Consider the following 19,541-nt stretch of genomic DNA (forward strand, 5'->3'; position numbering starts at 1 on the left):
AAAAAAGTGTGGGGGCCAAGGCCCCCCGGCCCCCCTTCTTCGGAGGCCCTGTTTAATTTTCTTCTTGGGATGATTTGGTGAACCATGGCCTCCTGGCCCCCAGGTGCTACGGCCTTGAATACACAAACCTCCTCTACATTCTAGCAAGAATGCAAAGAATGCATGTTCGCCACGAGGATATATTTACCTGTTTTGCACGTTTGATGAGCACACAAATGGCACACAGATATGCACACAAATGCAATGATCAGCGGAAATACAATGTTCAGTTGTCTATCAAATGACCCCATTTAAACAATGCATTTCATCTGATGCCGAATTTATTGTAGTGTTGTACAATTTTGCGGTGCACCAATGTCTGGCAGGAGCATCTCAGAAACACAACCAAATATTTCTAGTCTTTTTAACCAACCAGTCTTTTTAACAACCTCATCGTTCGCAAAGCTAGAGAAATTTTTACCTCTGGCAAAGATCTTGGCTTCTTACTGGCTTCTGAGACAAAAACATTGCCATGGCTATATGTTTGTGCCTGTCCCTCGATTAGTCTAGCTACTGAGAGAGCTCCTCGTATACAGTAATTCCCTTCATACAATCTTGTTTCTATGTTTTGTATTATTGTTATTCCTGTAGTTTAGTTGTTTGTTATAGTAGCTATCGTCGATAAATTTATGTAGTGGAATTTAAGATATAAAAACTGAACTGAAAAACTGAACTGGTTGTAGGAGGTTGGGGGTTGGGGGGGGGGGGTCATGCACATGATGACATAGACCAGTCAATATATAAATTTAAAACGTAGTCTTCCCTATCATACCTGTTTTTGGGTCGAGGGCTAGAGTCCCCTTGCCCCCATTAGTTACAGGCCCTCACATGACACAGCTCTCTAAGTTCATCTTCGCACTTCTTGGTACTGTGACCCCGTATGTGGCATCTTGTCGTTTGACAGGTATTTGTCGACCGTGCCCCCTTGTTTTTCAGGTCACACGTAAAACCAAAAAAAGGCAGACAAGACCTCTTGTTGCTTGTTTAGACTGATCGGTTACCAAATCGGAAGTCTATCAATCACGCCGCTTCGAGTGCAAGTTAAAGTTGGTGATGAGTGCAGCCACGAAAAAGGACGTGTGTTGATTCTGAAAATCCTCTGTTCTCTTCGCGATCGCCGTCGATTCCCAAACCGTTGAGTTTCTTTCTGAATACCAATCATAATCTTATAGAAGAGCACCGAACTCCAATTGTCGACCAAACTCTAAACAAACTACTATACGAATGGAGTTTTAGCATAGAAAACAAAGAGAATTTCCTGCCGATCATCTGCTTCTGCACTTTTCCCAAGGACAATCAGGGGCAAACGTTTTTTGACGTGTGCATCGAAACATCAAGGGAAGCCATAAAGGTCGCTCCGTTTCCACTGTAAGTATCTTGATGTCTCTTGGCGGGAGCTATTGAAAAAGAGTATATAATACTTTTTATGATTCAGGGGCCTATTGTACTACAGCGTGGTGTCTTGAGGTCGAATTCTAAAGGCAGATATTAATGCTGAACTGCAGAGTGGCCGTAAACAAAGCGAGAGTTTAAGACCAGGTCATCAAAGGATACCGATAAGGGAACAAACTTATCACTAACTCGCATCGACATTGGTATTTGGAAAAGAACAAGTACTTTTGGATTAGGATACAAAGTTTATGATGGATTGTCATGGCCATTTGGCACAGAAGCAAGCGGTGAGTTCATCTTTGTAGTATTGTGTTGTTTCTACGTCCGCGCCGCGATAGTCGTGAACGATTCATGAATGAAATAGGCCACGAATCAGCAGCCAACTCTGATATTTTGTTATCGGTTTCAAAAAGTATTCGTTCTCATCGTAATTTCAGTAAGTCTGTTAACCTAACGCTCTCCTACTACATCAACACACCCCCGAGTGTGTTCAAATGCCAAGACGTCCACCCCAAATCTTGTCTAGAGGGATCGTTTGACATTCTTGGCATAAATGGATCATATTTCATCAAGTCTCTCTCCCTTCCCTCTCCGTAAATAAAACTACTACGTACTTCCTTTTTCTTCTTCCTCAAACGAATTTCCAAATCAAAATTTTTCAATCTCGGTTATCTTATTGATCTGAAGTTTAATTGCCCAGCTTTGTGCGTTGACCATGTAGAAAGTATACCTGTTGAATTTCGCTCAGTTACTCACAAAAACTCATTTAAAAACAGCCGGAGATTGATAATTACCAATCAATGCATTTGAAAACACGCAATTAAATGCTGTGAATAAAACAGGAAAATTAACGAAAACCATTATTGTTTTAGCAACATTTTCCTTTTTAGTGTTAAGAAAACATTGCCCTTGTTCTCAATATAATGTTTTATTGTGGAAACAGAGCTTGCTCACTCACAGTGGATCGAAAATACTCTGAAATCTTCAGAGATCCTCGGAAATACTTAGAATAATTTCCACAAGATGCTTCATGACTCAAAAGAGTTTTGTATCGAAGCATTTAAAAGACAGATCGTTGCATTCAAATGACATGTCATAGCCCGTTCAGCAAGGCTTGTTTTCTTGTCGAATTATTTTTGGTAAAGCCCAAAGAAATCGATGGCTGGACACAAGACGACCAAAAACAAAGGCCAGAATTCTAATCCTCTCAACTGCTCATCTTGTTAATGGTTTTAAAGGGCGGCTTCCCTTGTCAAATTTGGACCCCTACCATCCTCCTGTATTTATTACTTTAAGAAATATAATGTTTGAAAGCTATTGAAGTTCTTAGATTTTAAATCTTTATTTAAATAAAGACACGGAATTTCCAACTCACTGTTAGGCCTGTGCCTTGCTGCCAGGGCCTAAAAATGGTACTGACCATTAAATGTTGCCCTTTTGTTATTCATCCGTATGTTTGAACGGGTTTTTAGGCCCTGAGATAGTGTAGACTGATTTCTTAACTTTAATAAACACGAAGGACCAAACTTCTAAGGAAATTTACTCCGTAAATTAGGATGTTAAAAATGAACAGACAATCAACTTTGTCAACTATACACACAGCAAGGTTGCTGTAGAGCAGAAGCCTTCCTACGTCCAGTTTTGCAGTAAGACCCGTGTCACATTATTTCAACTCTCCCTTTTCAATCAGAGCCACCAAGTAAATTTGAATTTTTTTTATTATTGTTCCACCAGACTTTGCTTCCACTCCTTCATCTTTAGTTATTTATAAACTTTCAAAAGGGTAATAATTTGTTTTTGATATTGTTGAAAAAGATCAGGAAAGGTTGAATTTTTTCCAATATAATGCTGTAAAAGTTCTGTCTTGAGCTTTTCTCAGAATTTGTTATGATCCCTCAGCGTTGTGAACGATGTTTCAGGTTTATGCTTACCCTCGCTTTCCACATATTTTGTCGTTTTTGACGTCCTAAAAGGAAATGCTTTTTTGAACTTACATCATTTGCCAAAAATAGACGATGGTGCTAATAATATTCGGCATTTTAGTTCTCATAGCTAAAAAAGCCAAGTTTTTAATCCCCCTATTTCGAACCCACGCTGCATTTGAAGCCTTGGCAAATGATTCTGGTTCGCGATACTTGACCTGGATATCGATTTGATCCCACGACCTTTTCATGTTGTTCCTTCGTCTTTATTTGCTGAGCCACTTGCTATGAATTTTCGTTTTTTTTCACCGTTCATAAGCTATTTACTTTGATGTGTTTGCCAATAGATGAGGAAACCTTTCTTTCCGTTTAAGCTCACTTTAATGCTATAAAAAACCTGCGGCTTCTCTAATTATTCCGATCAGTTGAAACTGTCACATGTTGTAGCAATAATACAATTTTTATAAGGAACCTTTTTCTTATAAAACCGAATACCACAAGCTCAGAATTTTGAGATTCTGCGCCAAAATGGCCTAGTGTGATGATGTGTGAGTTTTTGATGGGTACAGAAGACGATGACAACGTCGAGCTAACTTTGCCTCATCAAGGGCATTAAAAACAAAATTTCAAAATATTGTTGCTTATCTTGTTATTTTTCCTGTTTGTCTTGCATTATTTATTGTTTGGCCATACGACCTTATAATTTGAAAACGCACATTTTTCTGTGAGAAATTAATGTCCTTTGATAAAAATAGTACTGAGTGATACGAGTTGCTAACTGCATTTTTACTTTCAATCTGAAAATAAGTTAAATAAATGTAGGAGTGATATATATAGCAACATATTTAAGGGACAATTTTAGAGACAAATGCTTTTTGTTTAGATCACTTCTTAGGAGTAGCCGGTTTAGATCGAAAGATATGGAGGCTACTTTGCAAGTTACCATGGAAAATATTTGAGCCATTTGATTTATTAAAAAGTAGGCCAGGGTATCCGAAGCACCATTAGAAGCTATTGTGGAAACAAAAACAAACAGTGCAATGTTTTATGTAGCAAGCCTACTATGGACAATCGTACATAGATCCACTTATAAAATAGACACAAGACACTTCATGTATCATTGCTCCTTACAAATACACAAATTTGAAATAGTTCCACCTTTTAAGGGGAGTAAAAGCTTGTAGTTCCCACTAAAAAGGCCAAACCAGTGGCCTACTGCGAGAGGGGTATGGTACTGAATTTTTTTATATCATTCGATGAATGAATTGTGAAATATTTGATGAATTGTGTTTTTGATTAATTTTGCGTGATGGTCGCATGAAAAGTGTGTTTGTAAACTCTTGTTAAACTTCCTAAGTTCAGGTAGACGACACACAGCCTCGTTGTTTGGTCAAGCAGCGTGAAAATCGCGATGTCAGATTCACCTGCACTCTTTTGTGAATCATTGTTTGCAAATTTGCGATGGTCATGACTTTCACGGGCAAATGGAAATTATGATAATTAGCTAATTTTGTCGATGGTCAATTGACGTTGATACAAGATTGATCCAGAAGCCCACACGAATGTTTGCCTATGGATCAGACTTAGTCTTGCTCGTATCCTTGGTACTTTAATAATAATCCAATGCAAACACTTATAGTTTGCACAAACCACTAGCTCTCTATAATGGTATACCTTATTGAAAAGGCTTAAGACACACGTTACTTTGCATTATCGGTTTCTAAATGAGGGTCGTTCAGGTCAAGTTAATAAATATCAGCCATATTGCTATGGTATTCACACTTCGTTTTCGTTATGTTTGCTGGGTGACTGGTTGCCGCAGAGTAGAAGCTTTTGAATTACCCTCGTTCCCCCGTTAACACGTGAAGAATTTGTTGACCTTTATCTCAAAAAAAGTTAACCCATCAAAATATTATGCTCTCGCCACTTTAAGGTTACGGTAAACGTTTTGAACACGAAAATTGGTTTTTCCTTCCTAAAGGCCAAACAGCTCAAGAAATCTGGATAAACTATATATCATTCGATGCACAAGATTATGGCGTATCTAGCCAGATAACAATTATTGGCAAATAATGTTAAATGTTATTTTCCATGCGAATTTACTGGTCAAAAAGTGTACCACCTTCAAAAGCTATTATGTACCCTTGCGTTTGAGGTAACAAAATCTGACTTAGACCAGCAGGAAGTGCAGGTCCTAAGCTACCAAAGTGTGTCTCAGATTTTCTAAATTCCTCCTCTTTATGAAACTATACCCTGTCAAAAATTGGCAAATAATTTTTCCACCCTTCCGCAGCTGTATTTGGGTATAAAAGACGGACCAGAGAAAATAAAAAAATTTTGAGACACACTTTGTTTGCCCAACGTCTGCCCTGGCCGTGTGCAAATTTTCGAGCCATTCGATTGGTTCCTTGGGTACATAATAGCTTTTTCGTACCTGCATGTAGAGGAATTTCGAGTCCGGAGAAAACGGGATTTTACTGATCGCACTTGCAAGATACACTCGTAAACCACAGTGTAATCCGGGTCAAGTCACTTGAAGATTTAAGATCAATAAGCCTGTTTAAATAAACACGGCCGTACATTGGATATATGGATGTGCCATGCGATATTGTAAATGAGACATGCGACCACAACCGCAAAGCAACGATAATCGGCTTAACAGGTCAAGAGATTTTCAGGCCTCAACTAAAAGTTTTGATAAAGAAATTATGGAAACCTTCGGTTACATGGGATTTTTTCCACTTTCAAAATTTCTGTTTGTTTCAAATTTGGTATCATTGTGTGCCTTGAAAGTTCGGCTACTTGAATGTGAAAAAATCGAAAAAATGATGTTTTCATCAAGAAAACGTTTACCGTAACCTTAATGGAGACCCCAAAGCGGTAGGAAATCCACCGACCATGTGATGTCGTTATGTCCTGACTTGCGTGTTTTTTATTTAGCTTTACACGGTTTCTGTCTAAACCACCAATGTAATACTATTGTTGGGTCATGCACTTTGTTCTGGTTTGTGGATTTAGCCCCACCCCCCTCTGCAGAAAATTTCTTCTGGCCTCTATCGAAATGAGGTTTTCATATCATTTGATTAGTTTCTATCATTTCATCTAAGAATTTTTTTGTTAGTTTATCTTTACCGCTATCTTAACTATTACGGCTCTTCCATGCTTCTAAATACAGAGCTTTCTTCCATGCTTCAGCTGGGACTAAAATACCTCCAAGTGGAAATTTTTCAATGCGGTTCTTCAGTGATTCTTCAAGAAGTATTGCAGCATCTTTAATCTTTCTACGTGGACACAGGAACCTCCAATCTCAGGGATAGCGTCTTCATGCAACTGAAATCCATGGTATATTTATTGGAAAACAATATTTGACGGATTTTTTCATTTTTATGATAGAAATATAGCTTTTTCTATACCTGCCTTACGAAATACTGTCAGATCAAGCTGCGCCTATAAGATCTTCAAACACAATTTTCGCAAATTATTAGGGGTGCATTGCCCCCTTGTCCCCCAGTGTCTACGGGCCTGATGTCATGTGATATGACAATCGAAGAAGAGCAAACCGTGTTCAATTTTTATTAGTGTGAAACTTGGATTCCTGACTTTCATACCTGAATGTATAACAACACATAGAGATGTAAAGCGAGGTCAATCTAGCTCTAGAGCTGCTCCGTAGTGATAATGATAGCGATTATCATGATTCTTTTGGTCAATTTTTGTATCATAATTTTTTCCTTTTGCTATTCATTTTGTTGAGGTCTCCTTCCTTATTTGTATCATCAATAGATCAACCATAAACCTTGCTGCATTTACGGTTGCTTCTCATTGACGTTGCCTAATCCAAATCCCGGTATAAAATCACAGATTGCTGCTTAAAGCCAGTGCATGATGGCAACTCCATTACACACCTACAGCAACCCACCATTTTCACCTTTCTGCATAACTTAAAAGAGAACTATAATTCAGGCATAGAATCAGCCAGACTGCATTATCCTTCAAGTTCAACCGGATGAAACACAAACTGTATTTGAAAATTAAATAAAACACGTACATTTGTACCTCGAGTATAAATGATGATATCAAAGCTTTTATAAATAGTAGAAATTAAAATATTCCTTATAAAACCAAACGATTAATTTTCAGTAATCCTTTTACAATGATACAATGCTTCATTTAAAAGAGACCACCGAGATTGAATTTTTGGTTTTAAACGTTTATGTTTCCTGTGAAGCACTTGATTGTAAGATAAAGGCATTTATTTACTGCCGGGTCATACGAGGTGGATTATTTTGCTTAAAGCCACAAATCGAACAATTTAGCCCTATGTTCAACAGTAGTGCAGTGAAGTTGTTGTTCTATGGAATAAGAAAGAATGCAAAGGCACCAACGATGCGTAATAAAAATCAGTGTAACCAAAGTTAGTGCAAAGTACGAGGGTGCCAAGAATGAGGGTTCAAAGAACGTGATGCTAAGAAAGAGGATGCAACGAAGGGATGTGCAACGAAAGACGCTGCAATTTAAGAATGCAATTTAAGGGGGTGCAAAGAAAGATAGTGGATAGAAATATGGTACAATGCAAGATAGTGCGAAAAAGGAGAGTCCAAAGCAAGATGGTGCAAAGCAAGATAGTGCAACGAAAAATTATGCAACATGTAGTCTGAATTTAGTGTCCAATTTATCGACAGTGACTCTTTTCGTCGGCTAGGAAATGTTACCATTAAATTTGAATAGTGGATAGATGAATATGATCGCCCTTCCATTTTGTATTTTTTTATTTTATCGATGGGAAATTGTAGAAAATTTTCATCCATTTTAATTTCACATCCAGGTGGCATTGATACTGTTTTCATGGTCGCATGACTTACCGTGTTGTTGGCAGCTCTGTTTTTATATTCGATTTGCATATTCTAATGCACTTTGAAGTTTGTTCTTGCTTAGGCTCCGCACGTAAGAGTACCTGTTGAGATCCGTTAAATATGCATACTGCGGAGTTTTTGTGGATCGCGAGCGGAGAACATGAAGGAATATCGCTGCACATGCAGAACAAGCGGGATACGTTTGCCTGTGTTTTGGCCCTTGTATGCTAAATGGTATCGTACCATCCTAATTGAAATCGATATGAATACCTCGGCATTCCTTTAACATAAATTTATTGCTGGACCTAGTATGAGTTGAGCCAAGTACGTGTTTAGCCTTGTGAGGCCAGATTAGTGAGTCCTTCTTAGTTTGAGCGTTTTTTCTTAACAGCAGTATCAAGGCGTTTCATTGTTTGCTTCGATTTGTCTAATGCTGCCTTGCAGCAAACCCATTGGTAGGGTGGTCTTCTGCTTTTAAGAAAATAGCTTCCACTTACTAAAGTTGGTATTCCTCGCTCTAAAATAGGACTAAAACCACTCTATCTTCCAGTTATCATCTCCATCACATTTTGTGCTATATTCTTATCCCTCTCCGCCCTGATTGGTCGACTATTTCGTTCATCAACAAGTCTGTTCATATACGGTGCACCCAAGGCGATACAAACAAATGACATACAAGCTGTTGACCATCTTTCCCACCATACTTCATCGAGAGCGTTTGGTCATCACCTCAGCTTTTGACATCAAAGTCAGTTCAAAGCAAGTCTCGAAAATGATATGATTTTTCACACTTATGCTGTACTCAAATCAGAAATTTTTTCTGTAAAAATATGGCTAAAGCGGGAGTCTTTCTTTCTACTTTTACTCCGTCATGTTCCCTTCTGTTAAGAGTGGAGAATGATGTTTTCGATGGATGATTTTAATTAGAGTTTCTCGTACTGTTATCGATTGATGCATAAAGATACGACGGTTTTTAGTAAAATAACCCACTTTTATGATTTGCCAGTCAAGAAATACCCTCTGATTTAAGAACAAGGACATCATATGAATAAGAGCTGTTCTCAAGAAATTACACTACAGTTCAGATTTATAATGAAAAATGTTGTCCAAAATATTTTGTTTAATTTATTCTTTAAAGGTCGATATAATCGCTTTATGCAAACTTGCATCTCCATATCCACACATCGTCTAAAAAGTTTGAAAATAGCCTTAAAGAACCTTTTTGATATCGTTGTTTCTGCTGGATTTCACGTATAGATTGATTGTTTGATTCATTTGAAGATGAGATGGGGAATTTTCCAAAAGGTTTTTTGATTGATAAAAAATTTTGGCCAGTGACATTGCTACGATGCTTAGGAAACTGAAAACAGGATCTTGAAGTTTGTTTTCTGTCCAGAAAGGTCGTATAGGGTGTATAATCATTACTTCAAGTTGAATTTAAGGAAGAATATTCGCCATAACTTGGCTCTTTCAAAGAAGTAGTGAATATTTGTCAGTGAGATTTCGCAATTCGTGCGAAATGTTAAAACCAGCACAGGACATGGTTGCATGATAGCTGTGATGTTGCTGCAGCTAGCTATCGCGGAATCACAAAAGCTAAGTTGCGTTGCTGGGTAAAAAATCACATTAAAACAGCACAAATCACTATTTATTAATGTTTCTTTTGTCTCAACTACCGTCCATTCACACAACAACTTTGCCGAAATTGCAGAAAACATGATAGGCTAATTAATATTCATCTCTGTCACAACAACACTTCTGCTTCACGTCCAAAAGAAACATATGCCTTCTTGTCACGAAGGAGAAACTTCGCAGGGTTCCAAGTTGAAATTGCCTTTTTGAAGCAATCATCAACAAATAGCGGCTAATAAATGATTTATAAACATTTTGAAGTTAAGGAGTTTAAGCATGTTTACAGAATTAACCCAACTTAACTGAAGAAACTATAAAATATTTGAAAGATAGAACAATTGATGATTTTGATCACAAGCCAAGCATTCTTGTAAATAATTTGTTTTGGATAAAAATACCTTTGTTTATGAAATTTCAAAGTTTACGTTGATCTTTTTTAAAGCTCATCCATGTCTTTGTATTAATATTTTGAGAATTATCGCTTTGAAGCATCTCAATTGTTTCTTTCGTAAACAATAAATAGTTTCGAAACAACTTTGAAGCAAGGTAATTCCTAAGGCATCTTAAGCCTTCCTAACCATTCGTCGCTATCTTCTCCAGAGGTTCCGACTGCTGTTCAGCGCTCAATGTATAGGTTTCAATCTGTACTGTATCGTCTGAGATGGAAGTAATTAAGCTCGAGACTTCCTTTTCTGATACAAATCGTATTAATCGCTACAAAACCAAAGGACGGTTTGTACAATTAGCAAGCCAAGCCTATTTAAGTCTGATGCACACTAGTCGCCAGCCTATTAGCATGCCACACCAAAACACCAATCTAATCAAAATGATCCATGTGTCACTCGCGTGATGAGCATCAGCAGTGAACTCGTACAAAAAATATCGTTCTTAAAATGATTTTGTTGTGATATTAACATCAAAATATTTTCTCTAAATGCTTTTGCGCAACCATCATGCTATGTGACTATTTGATTCAAAGAACTGGTCTGATATCGTACTGCATTAAAATACAAAACACAGTCAATTTTCTCAAGACAACTACCGCTAAGCATGCCGGTTGCGCAAGAGCCTTTAAACCAGTACCTCGCCATTAGGTTGTCCAAATAGAGAAAAACTTGGTTAACCAGTAGAAAACAGTTATAATCCTTGAGAGTCTTTGTAAGAGTTTGCGTAAGAGAAAAGTGTCTTTTAATCAGAGTGAGAATAGGTTAGTTAGGTGATGCAACTATGCGGTGAAGCGCCATGAGATGTAAATTTTGCCCACAGGCCTTCGGTCTAATGCGCATGTGCATTTGATGCCATTCAGACAAATGGGAAGAATAACAGCCCTAAACAATAGTAAAATCTAATCTCGTCTCCCCAACAAGTAAATGTAATATTCAATATCTTGCTTGTCATTCACATGCCCTGTGGCATGATTGATCTTCTAGATTTTACTAACCTATTTGCTGAGAGTCGTTTTACGGTTGTTTCCGGTTAAGTCGAAGTATCAGCCTAGTCTCTATATGTTACATCCTCTTTCAGAGTATGCAACATTTATAATAAGTTATAAAATTAAGTTCTCGGTTCCTTTTCAGCTTCCATGAAATGTTATAAGTATGCTTGCTCGCAATTTCATTATGAAAAATCGAATTAAAATTTCACACAAAGAGGGATGTACAAAATTCTCGTATGACCGTTCTCTCTTGTAAAAGTTGTACGAGATCCCAATTACAACAAAGGGGTGCTCACCACTTTGAGCGCTTGTGCAGCTTGCCCAAAATTGTCTCCCTAGGACGTAACCAAATTTATCAAGCAGGTATAAGAAAATTCTGTTTGAGAATTCAAAATTTTGAGAAGCAACAGATCTATGTGTTATCAAAACTTGTTTCGTTTTGGGCACCATTGTTCAATCAAGGTCCATTAAATCACTCCTGTCACTGGTTTTAGAAAGCCACTGCTCGATGCAAGTTATACCCTTTATTTCATAAAAGCGAAATTGAGTGCTCAACTTTCTTAATGCTGCTGGAAATTTCATTCTCGTTGTTTTAAGACTTCGCTGATTTTAATGTTTTTTTCTACCATCTGAGGTCATTCATCTTTAGATTTAAATGTAATTGCTCTTCCTTTAAGTCTCTTCTTAATTTTTCTGCTTGGAGCACTGAAGCTCCTTAATTTTTTCTGAATTTCCAGTACCTCAGTAGTTTCCAGTTTTTCTCGTAGCTGGTTTCTTGTGAAAGATGGGTGAATCCATTCTAAAACTGGGCGATGGACATTCGCTTTCAGGATAAAACGTCATCAAACTTTGAAAGCTAAACTTTGAAAAGAAGCTTTTCATTTCCGGTGCCTTATTAATTATTGCTTGTATTCTCAAAAGTTTTATTTTCTAAGAATGATGTCAAGGCAATTCTTGCTTCCATTAAATAACCGCTGGTTTTGCTTAAATATCTTTTTTACTTCTAAATAAAGTCATTCATTGTACCTCCCCTCCTCTTTCACATCTGACTCATTGCGCCGCCCATTGTGTTGACTTTCAATTATTCTCAACTTCTCTTGGTGTGCAAATTTCAAATAAAATGAAAAGCATAATTTAATTAATAAACATGTGTTAAATTATTCAGCAAATTATGAACATCATGAAAATAATCTTTTTAGGTTCTCGGTTTTTGTTTTCTCGCAAATGAATGTAGGCCTAATTTCTTCGTGTTCCAGCAATAGCCTGATAATACCTACGTCAACATATTTGCCACAAGCTTGGTTGTACATTTATCAATTGTAACTATGTCAAACACACTGTAAATTTCTGTGATTATGCAAGATTTTGGTATCCGGCTTGTAATAAGAAGATTTAAAGCATTAGTCTATTGGTTTTTTTATGTTTAACTTTTGATTATGCTAGCAGATACAATTTGTGATAATACGATCTAGAAGGGACGATTGTAGCAAACTCAAATGTGGACAGGCTATTAAACAATTCCCAACTTAAGCGATGGCAAGCCATAAGATTACTGTGAGCATTTGAGATTCAAGAAGCTTTTCGTTTGAAGAGATGTTTTTACCAGCAGTAACAAATGACATTCGCATGCTTTGTTCGGTAGTAAGGACGCTCCTAATCAACATAATCCATTTTTAATGACAACAAAGAGTGATATCAAGATGTTACAGTATCGGCAAAACCTCAAATTAGCATCTTTGTAATGTCAACGAATCCTTACTCAATGTTAAGATCAGTTTTGCGTGCTGTCCAGGAAGTTATGCCACCATTCCACTTTTTGAGACATACTCCTCCACAACTGCACCTTCCAAATGTTTAATTTGTTTCCAGTGGTTCCATGAACGAACGACCTTTTTTCCTTGTCTCAAATGCGATATCAGTTCTATGATATTATTCAGCCTTTCATTCATTTATAGCTTTATAATTCATCCAATTTCAAAGTTCTTCTTTCCTTCGCGACTTGCAAACAAAAGATACAGGAGAATTGAGCTCGCTTAGGAAGCCAAGATGACCAACTGGCTCCTCAATGTGAAACACTGATGTTTCTCAACTCTTGACGGGTGCAAATTGCCTCCCTTTGTAGCTGTTTCTTTGCTGAGATTACTTGCCTTTAATTATAGAAAGTATAAAAAAGAATAGGGGAACATTGAAGAACTAATGTCATGATGTAAATAGTCGTACAGTTTTGATCTTAGCTACTGCATTCTCCGTTTTCTTTAATGCGTCTCCCCAGGGTTGTAAGAGGGTGCTTAATAGCTTTTTGTACGTTTTTTGGTAGCATACTCACAGCCAGTTTTTTGGAAGACGCTTTTAGTTATAAATAAACATTTAACCATTACAACTGTTGTTCCCAAATTCGCTAAGGCATACTACTCTTTATCCTGGCAATGTTCTCGCACTGGTAATTATTTCTAGAAATCTTCTCCATTTAGGAAATTAAGTCGTGGCTTTGAATGTTCTCGGGCACAGCAGAGTGGTATTTTGAATAAGGATTTGTGGAAATCGGTCTAATTTGGTAATCACCTGTTTCAAATATTAGAAGTATTGGGGATTAGACCACGAGGCCGATTTCGTAGCATAAAGAACTGCTCACGAATGAATACGTTTATGCCGTGTCGTAAAAATTTAGCTTGTTTTGCAAATCTCTCCCTGGACAGATGTTGCCTGTTAGCGGTGGATGAATACGTAGGCCTTTGTGTGAAGAATACTCTTTGTTTGCTTGTATTCCGTTTTGACTTGCTTTATTTCAGTGGATATCAAGCAATCATAACATTAATTCCTCGAAATCCTTTTACGTTGGTTATCTTGTTAGTAACTGATAGCATCCTGGTTATACGGATAAACACGCCTAATGAAAGCAGTGTTACCGAGCTAGATAAAATAAGCATAAAACATTCCCATCTAAAAAAGATGTTCTACAAAGTATGGTGCTTTCTGTAAGATCGTAACATTCACAATCGAAATGATGACGTCATAGGTAATTCCTCTTCAAAACAATTCGACATAACAGGACCGTATGCTACCGTTATTGCCTTATTGGGCGATCAACCAGAAGGATGGAGCAACAATTTAAAGCTGGAGACACGGTAAAGGACTCTCGTCATTCATTAGCAAAGAGTTTTCAATGTTTTTTAAAAATGTAATTTCTGGGTTGACAGTAAAGTAGGTTTAAAAAAATGATTGGTGGTCATTTTTTGTTTTGAAGTGCTCCAAAGAAGAATTTGTGTAGTCGCTCTGTCTATTCTTCACTGAAATAAGAGGAAGGTCTCCTCAGATTCGTGTTGAATTGATAAACCATTGCGCACTAACCCGCACAGGGCCTGTTGTATAAATCCTTAATCATGATCTTCTTTTATTCATGAGCTATGATTAGCCAGCAAAAAATCTTCGACTAAAGCCAGTTTTCCAGCTGAAAGCGTTGCGCCATTGCTAGCGTGCACGAATGTTCTTGTCAAACTCAACCGATCGTGAAAACAGATTATCTTGAAAATTTGGCCAGGGGACAGGATGATCCCCGTTAATTGATTGCAGAGACTAGAGTGCTTGCGCCTAACAACACTACTAAGCGCATCCTTTTGGTAACTGTAATCATTCTGGCGTCCACGATATTGATAAAAAGAAAATAAGCGAAGCAATGCCTTTGCATCTGCACAAGTCGCTGTTAGCATTTTGAACATACTCGCGCAAGAAGCGGAAAGAAGTTTCACAAGACCTAACGTTCATGATATGATGAACAAATTTTTAGATCACCTCTTGTAACATGTCCAGGGATCCTTAAATGCAATCGGAGCTGATTAATGAATGGCTTTGAAAAAACATTCTTACAGATTTTGAGGATGTTAGTCTGACATTCTTCTCAAACTTACATCTTTTCAATTTTAACATTCAACACTTTACAAAATAGAGGATTCACTGCAAAGAAACCATCCTTTACATATATTAAACACAACATTGCAAAAGCAAGACATCGCAGTTTTTCTACCAAAAAATCTGTTTTGCCTCCATGGCATTTAAAATTCTTCGATGCAGTGTACTAATTCGAAGTTGCTTGTTACAGCAAGTTTGGCACTTTACTCTGTAGTGATTTTTCTTTGGACCGACTTCGGTAGAATGTTACCTCAAGCAATGAAGTTGTCGTTCCAATGGAGCTGGTTTTGTCTAGAAAGGCTCTTGCCTCTTGCTACTTCCAAAACTCGTGTTGGTTATTACCCATGCAGTAGAAGTAAGAATTTCCTCTGAAGTGGTAGCACAATTTGCAGGATTTAAAACTCGCTTTTTTCTAGTAATGTCAAGCCCAGATCTTTCTTTCTACCTGTTCAATGAATATCAGTCAATTTTATCAGCTGTTTGAAAATACTTTTCGTGAAAACACTTCATCTTTGAAACTTGTTTGTTGTACCACAATAAACCATCTTTGTTTTTATCAATTTATCTTTTTTGTTGATCAAAAAAAATCTTACTTATTTGCAGCTTGCGTAGTTTGTTCATGCAGTTGCAGCCTTTATTGAACCACGAATCATACATATTCATGTTTCTTCTTATCCTTTATGCGTTTTCCCGTCTTTTTCCACCAAAAATCTCCACAGAGAAGCTCTTTTTGTGTCAATTTATAAGAGAAGCTTAACACCCATTGACGTTGTACCATCTGCATTGATAAAAAACATGGTCACAAGACATCAAATTTCTGTTTAGCTTTACAACGTCAGTTTTGATTCCTGAGTTTTTCTTGAATAATCGATTATGGTCCATAAAAGCTTTGCTTTGTCGTATGTTTTTACTGACGATCTTTTTTACAAAGAATTTATTTAAAGGGCAGCTGTTGTAGAATAGTCTCTGACAACAAGGTTTGTTCCTCTGGAATTTTTTGATAACAGAAACCTGTTACAAAGCCATGGAGTTTGTGATAGCAAAAAGCTCAAACTTACTTGTAATTTAGAAACCGTAACTTGCAATAGGATGGTTGTTGAGAACATGAACAATTTTTTTGCTGAAGTGATTATAGCCCAGCTCTCTGACATCTGAGATAACCTTAAAACACCGAGCAAATCTTCTAACTACGTAAGTTAAAACTGAATTCACTCGCTCTTTTAAAAAAATCCCTATGGTGCAGTGGTATTGAAAATTATTCTTGTCCCAACAGCTGTTCATTCTTTCACTTCGATAGATGGTAATTAGTGAACAAATCGTACGAGTAACTTCCGCACCATGTCCACTCCTACTACACCCTGTCCAGTCCTGCTGCATTCTTTCCTCCTTAAAGTCTTAGATCAAGCTAATGATTGATAAGACTTTATGAAGAGAAAGTCTTTACAGATCTAAAAGACAAATTTCACTCTCATTATGCATCAAAATAGAAATCTGAAGATTGACTAAGTTTCTAAACCAATAAATAAGTAAACACGATAAAGAAGAAAGCAACGTCAATTGTCTTGCATTGATTTAATGAAGGTCTTGACTCGCTCGGTGTCTGTCCATCCTTTTTGCTTGCACGAATGATGTCATTAGTGGCCGAAATTTTCGAGGGCTTAGAACAGCATTAGCATTATTTAAGTGGATCGGGTTATTGGATCCGGGATAATGGCAGAAGAGCATATTGAAATATTCATACAGAGTGTTCCTATACTCAAGCCGGCTTGGTTTTGCGTTAAAAATTCATGGCCTAAAGACGCCATTATTAGAGATATAAACAATTTTATTGTTCTCTGTTCTGTGTAATTTACGTTCTTGTATTATTTAGTTGTCAAACCTATTTCGTAACCCCTCTTAATCCTTAAAGCGTATATTCAGCACCTTTGGTAGTATCAGAGCCACCACAACGCCTGTCAAATCTCCCTGAACTGACTATTCACAGCCGCCGATTTTCTCGCCATTGGCCTATTCGTTTGCAAACCTGCGGAATTCTCTCGATGTTTCTAGTGAATCTGCTATTCTATAGACTTTATATTCTATAGATCAACCAATCAACACAAAGAGGTAACCAAACTTTAATGCTTTTATTGCGCTATTCCGACCACATTTGCTTTTACTTGAAAAGGAACTGTTTTTTGTAGAATTATTCCTTACCCAAAGTCTTACTTTTTTTCATTTTCTTTCAAGTGTCCACGTCTATGAATTTTTTTACAAAGCTTGAACTTCCGCGGCCTACCCAGTTCGCTGTTCTTCGATTTCTTTTACTTGTTGTTGCTCCCACTGTTTCTAAAGTATCTTCGTATCTGTATAAGTGCAAGATGACATTTGTAGTTATTTATATTATTAGAGATTCTTATAAACAATATAGGGCCATGTACGCGTCATTGTGGTACCCCAGAGAAATTTGATTAAAAGCATTAGAAAGTATTTCTAAGATTGCAAAAGTTCTCTTCCTCCGATCATTTCTAATTGTCAATGTTTATAATCATTTGCTTTGATGCTAGTTGAACAAGCCACGCTTTGATGATAAGCCTAAATTTCACCAGAGACTTATCGCAATTCATTATGGGGGAAAGGGGGGGCGATTCAGTTGCTTCTAATTCTTTGTTTTTAAGGAAGGAGATTTTGCTAAGCTTTATGGTGGTCGGTTAATAGGCAGCAAAGGCCCAGATAGCAAACTTTACAAAAAAATGTAAACCAGACTGAGTTAAGGTTAATTAGTCATATCTTCTCTAATGTTTCCAGTGAATAAAGTTATCACAAAGAACACTGTGCAGTTCAATTTATTGAACATTCTTTTTGTTTCTTTAAAGACAAGCATCTTCCTTTTTGTAATTTTTTTTTAAAAAAATGTTTCTTGTATAGGGAAAAATCAGGAACAGTATTTCTTTTAGCTTCAAAATTCAAAAACTGCTGGTCTAGGAGTAAATGTTTCTGATAAAACTGCCACGCATATTTTATTATGGCACCCATCATAATCTGAAGGTAGATTTTCTCTAAGGCCTTAGGGCACTCGCGCAAAATCTGTATTTTTGTTCGTAGTGGTAGGGCAGCTTCAAGAGCCAAGCGGGGCAAATTCCCCACTATTCAGTATGTTAAAATGCTTGGTGCATCAATGAATGATTTTTATTGTTTGGAAAGAAATATTTGGACTGGTTTTTTATTTCGAAGTTTGGAGAATTTATGCAAGGCGGGGTCAATCTGACAGTCCTGAAAAATCTGGGCCAGCCACAAAAATTGCTAAGACTTGCTACATATCCCGTAGATCTTCTTGATAAAAAGGTGATCAGCAAGCTTTGTTAACGTAAATATGTGGTTCACCATTCTGTATGGGTATATGATAATCTCTGCATCAGGTTTGAGCACAGTTGACAGACTAAGAGTATCAATTCGATGTTGGCTACCCTACATTTCCCTTTCAATCTCCTCATCAGCCTTGCATTAAACTGCACAATCTCGATTGCACAAACAATCAAAAGCCTGAGGCGATTGAGGTTAAAATGCCAGTGATGCCAACTATTTTTGTGCATCGGTGTTAATGCCTAAAACCGTGTTGTTATTACCATTGGCTCGCCCTCACCCGATCATTCTCGTTGCGGTGAACCTCTGTGAGTCAGATACTTGAGAAGAAATGGGAAGGAATGGAAACGCACAGAAGGAAACACATTCTCATTCTCGATTTTGGTTTTTTTAATCCCGTAGGTACGTGTTTTTGAGAATGTGTTTTAATAAGCCTGAAGCTGAGAAAAGGGAATTCTCGCCAGTGTCAATGCAGATTCTCACCTGTTCTCATTCAACGTTAACACCATTAACTTGTTGAGAACAGAGAAACTTTTATAATTTTCTTAGTGCATTTCTTCTAAACCTGTCTTCAAATGTCTTTCTTGTTTCATGTCAAAATTGACATCATGGAGCCGGTAACTCGGCTACCTAGTCGTATTTCTTTATAGCATGAGGTTATCATGCTGTTTAATTTCCTCTCTTGTAGCCCTTGTACACCTTTGTAAACCCTTGCACTATGCACACTTCAAATATGATTTTTCTGTCTCCCGTGACAAGAAACTTTTTCTAACTAAGAATCACAATTAATGACTGATGTTTAGCCTACGCGTTGACCAAATATTTCTATGGTGTTTCTGCCTAATTCTTGCCACGCTTCTGATCTTGCTTGAGTTCACTTTGTTATTGCAAAAATGCATTTGCTAATATCGTTTTTTGCAGAACTGCATTCACTTGCTCTGTTATTAAACCTAGTTTAATTAAATACTGTTGCACACATGGCCGAAACTTCATCTTCTTGGCCACAGTTTTCTATCCTAG

At 37.2% G+C, this 19,541-nt stretch overlaps 1 protein-coding gene across 1 annotated transcript in view; it reads left to right on the plus strand.

The window, feature by feature from the left end:
- Positions 1–1,001: 1,001 nt before the first annotated feature.
- LOC135684635 (adhesion G protein-coupled receptor L3) overlaps positions 1,002–19,541 on the plus strand; it is a 73,673-nt gene continuing 55,133 nt past the window's right edge. The window contains exon 1 of the mRNA XM_089115124.1: positions 1,002–1,718. Coding sequence (XP_088971250.1) covers positions 1,680–1,718 — 39 coding nt within the window. The 5' untranslated portion in view covers positions 1,002–1,679. The remainder of the gene's footprint in view (positions 1,719–19,541) is intronic.

Source organism: Rhopilema esculentum, chromosome 21 (assembly GCF_057945365.1).
Source record: "Rhopilema esculentum isolate cy_ngs chromosome 21, ASM5794536v1, whole genome shotgun sequence".
Lineage (NCBI taxonomy): Eukaryota > Metazoa > Cnidaria > Scyphozoa > Rhizostomeae > Rhizostomatidae > Rhopilema > Rhopilema esculentum.